We start from the raw sequence: 2,031 nt of genomic DNA on the forward strand, positions 1-2,031 counted from the left end.
GTTCGGCATGATTTCAGCGTTTGGTCTGGTGAAGGCCAAGCAGCGTCTGGATCGTTGTCTTCGTGATTCGTATTTATACTCTCAACGTCGCGTTAAGGCAATTGACAATTATACGGGATAACGGAATCACGACACTCCTTTTTTCCTCTCTGCGTTTTTCCACCGTGAAATACGTCAACATGTGGGGAGAAGAGCGATATGTAGGAGAATAGGGTGAAGACTGAGAGAGAGGAGAAGAGAGAGGAGTGGAAAGAAAGAGAAGTAGGTATAAGAGAGAAAAGGGGTAGAGAGAGGTAAAGTTAGGATAAGAACAACTAGATACATAGAGTTGGAGACAAAAAAAAAAAACAAGAGACCAACAACAAATATGCTTTTGCACGCGCGATTGCGTATGTGTATATATGCGTATATGCATATATGCATGTGTCTATATATGCGTATATGTATATATGCTTATGTGCATATATGCGTGTATGTATATATGCGTGTGATCCTGGTAATGCATTCTTTTTTTTTTTTTTTTTCTTAAATTTTTAAAACTTTTTGTTTTTGCTCGAATGGCAGATTTTTAATCTGCTTTTTTAGAGATTCGAATAGAGATGTTTTAAAATATTTTAATCGTCTCTTTAAGTGCAATTGTTTGTATTCTCTTGCACTTGGATCACCGGGTATATTTGCAATGTATTTTTTGAAATTCTTTTTTATGAGATCAGTTGCTCATATAATTACTGGAATTATAGCGCTCTTCCTAAGATTCTAGTTTCTTTTCATGTCTCAAGATATCAACAGTACATAACTACTGAAAATTAAAATGAACACTAACTATAAAAGATGGGCTCTGCTTTCGTATTTCATTGACTATATTTGCCAGTCAGATCAAAATATGCAAAAAAGCTAGATCTGGCAAAAAGCAAAAACTATGATGTTCAGAGTATCTGGAAAAGAAACAAAAAAGTTTGTAAAATGTTCAATCATAAATTTTTAAAAATTACCAGAAAATGGAACACACCTCATGTAAGTGAAAAAAATCAAGATTGTGTAGCAATCAATGCACAATAATTCCTAGTACATAACTGTTGTGGAGACGCCCACTAATTAGCATACGTGGGTGAAAAGATATAGATAAAGGTATCAAGTCAGCAAGACCGGGGAGCTGTGTTCGAACGCCGAATGGGCAAGACGCATGTGCCGGTTGCTCCATTAAAGACTTTAACACGTCCTCTGCCGGACAATCTTTCAACTGCAGTACAACTGCATCTTTGTAAATATGTATTTTTTTTTTCGTCTTAATATATTTGTTTTACCTTTACTTTCTGCGTTCGTGTTGTTATTGATACAGACACAACAGTGGCGACGGGATTTCGAAAAAAAAGATTTACGCGTGAGAAAATACACTATCAAACTCAACAGTGGTATTCGGGAAATACTTACTCGTCAAAGATTGGAAAAAAATTCACTCTGGAATTCAATGTTTAAAACGCAGCAACTACGAAATTGTCGTTTGCGAAATTCAAGCGCTGGATACTGGCAAAACACCAAGATTTTTTTTGTGACTACTTGAAAAGGAAATTCAAAACCCGGGACACTTGAAAAAAAAACAAAAAAAAAAAACACTTTATTTCAAATTGCCTAAAAAAAAAAACTTGAAAGTTACAGTAACCCTTTCTGCAAAGTGCACACAAAAAAAGTGTTTCGTTAGGATACTGTGAACTTATTAGGTAAACTGTTTTGAAAGAAAGTGATTTTTTTTTCTCAGTGTGCTAAGAAGGGATTTTTTTTTTCTTTCTTGTACATAATTAATAACGTAACAAAAGGAATCGGTTGTTCGTAGTTATTAAAGAAAGGAAATTGTAAAAGTGACTGATTTACTAATTTGAAAAACAAAATGGAGGATCTTATCAAGTTATTCGCGGAAATGCAAATGCGTCAACAAGAAAGAGACGAATTACAGAAAAAAGAACTACAAGAAAGAGACGAAAGACAACAAGAAAGAGACGAAAGACAGAATGAACGGCTTCTTAAATGTATAGA

At 34.6% G+C, this 2,031-nt stretch overlaps 1 protein-coding gene across 1 annotated transcript in view; it reads right to left on the minus strand.

Annotated features, from left to right (window-relative positions):
- Positions 1 to 1,040, minus strand: part of LOC145303575 (uncharacterized) — a 115,837-nt gene extending 114,797 nt beyond the window's left edge. Inside the window, exon 1 of the mRNA XM_080145118.1 lies at positions 1 to 1,040. This exon is cut by the window's left edge and continues 63 nt beyond it. Within this exon, the coding sequence (XP_080001244.1) occupies positions 1 to 9 (9 nt within the window). The 5' untranslated portion in view covers positions 10 to 1,040.
- Between the last annotated feature and the right edge of the window lie 991 nt (positions 1,041 to 2,031).

This window comes from Euprymna scolopes, chromosome 19, assembly GCF_053919585.1.
Source record: "Euprymna scolopes isolate OS-2025 chromosome 19, ASM5391958v1, whole genome shotgun sequence".
NCBI lineage: Eukaryota > Metazoa > Mollusca > Cephalopoda > Sepiida > Sepiolidae > Euprymna > Euprymna scolopes.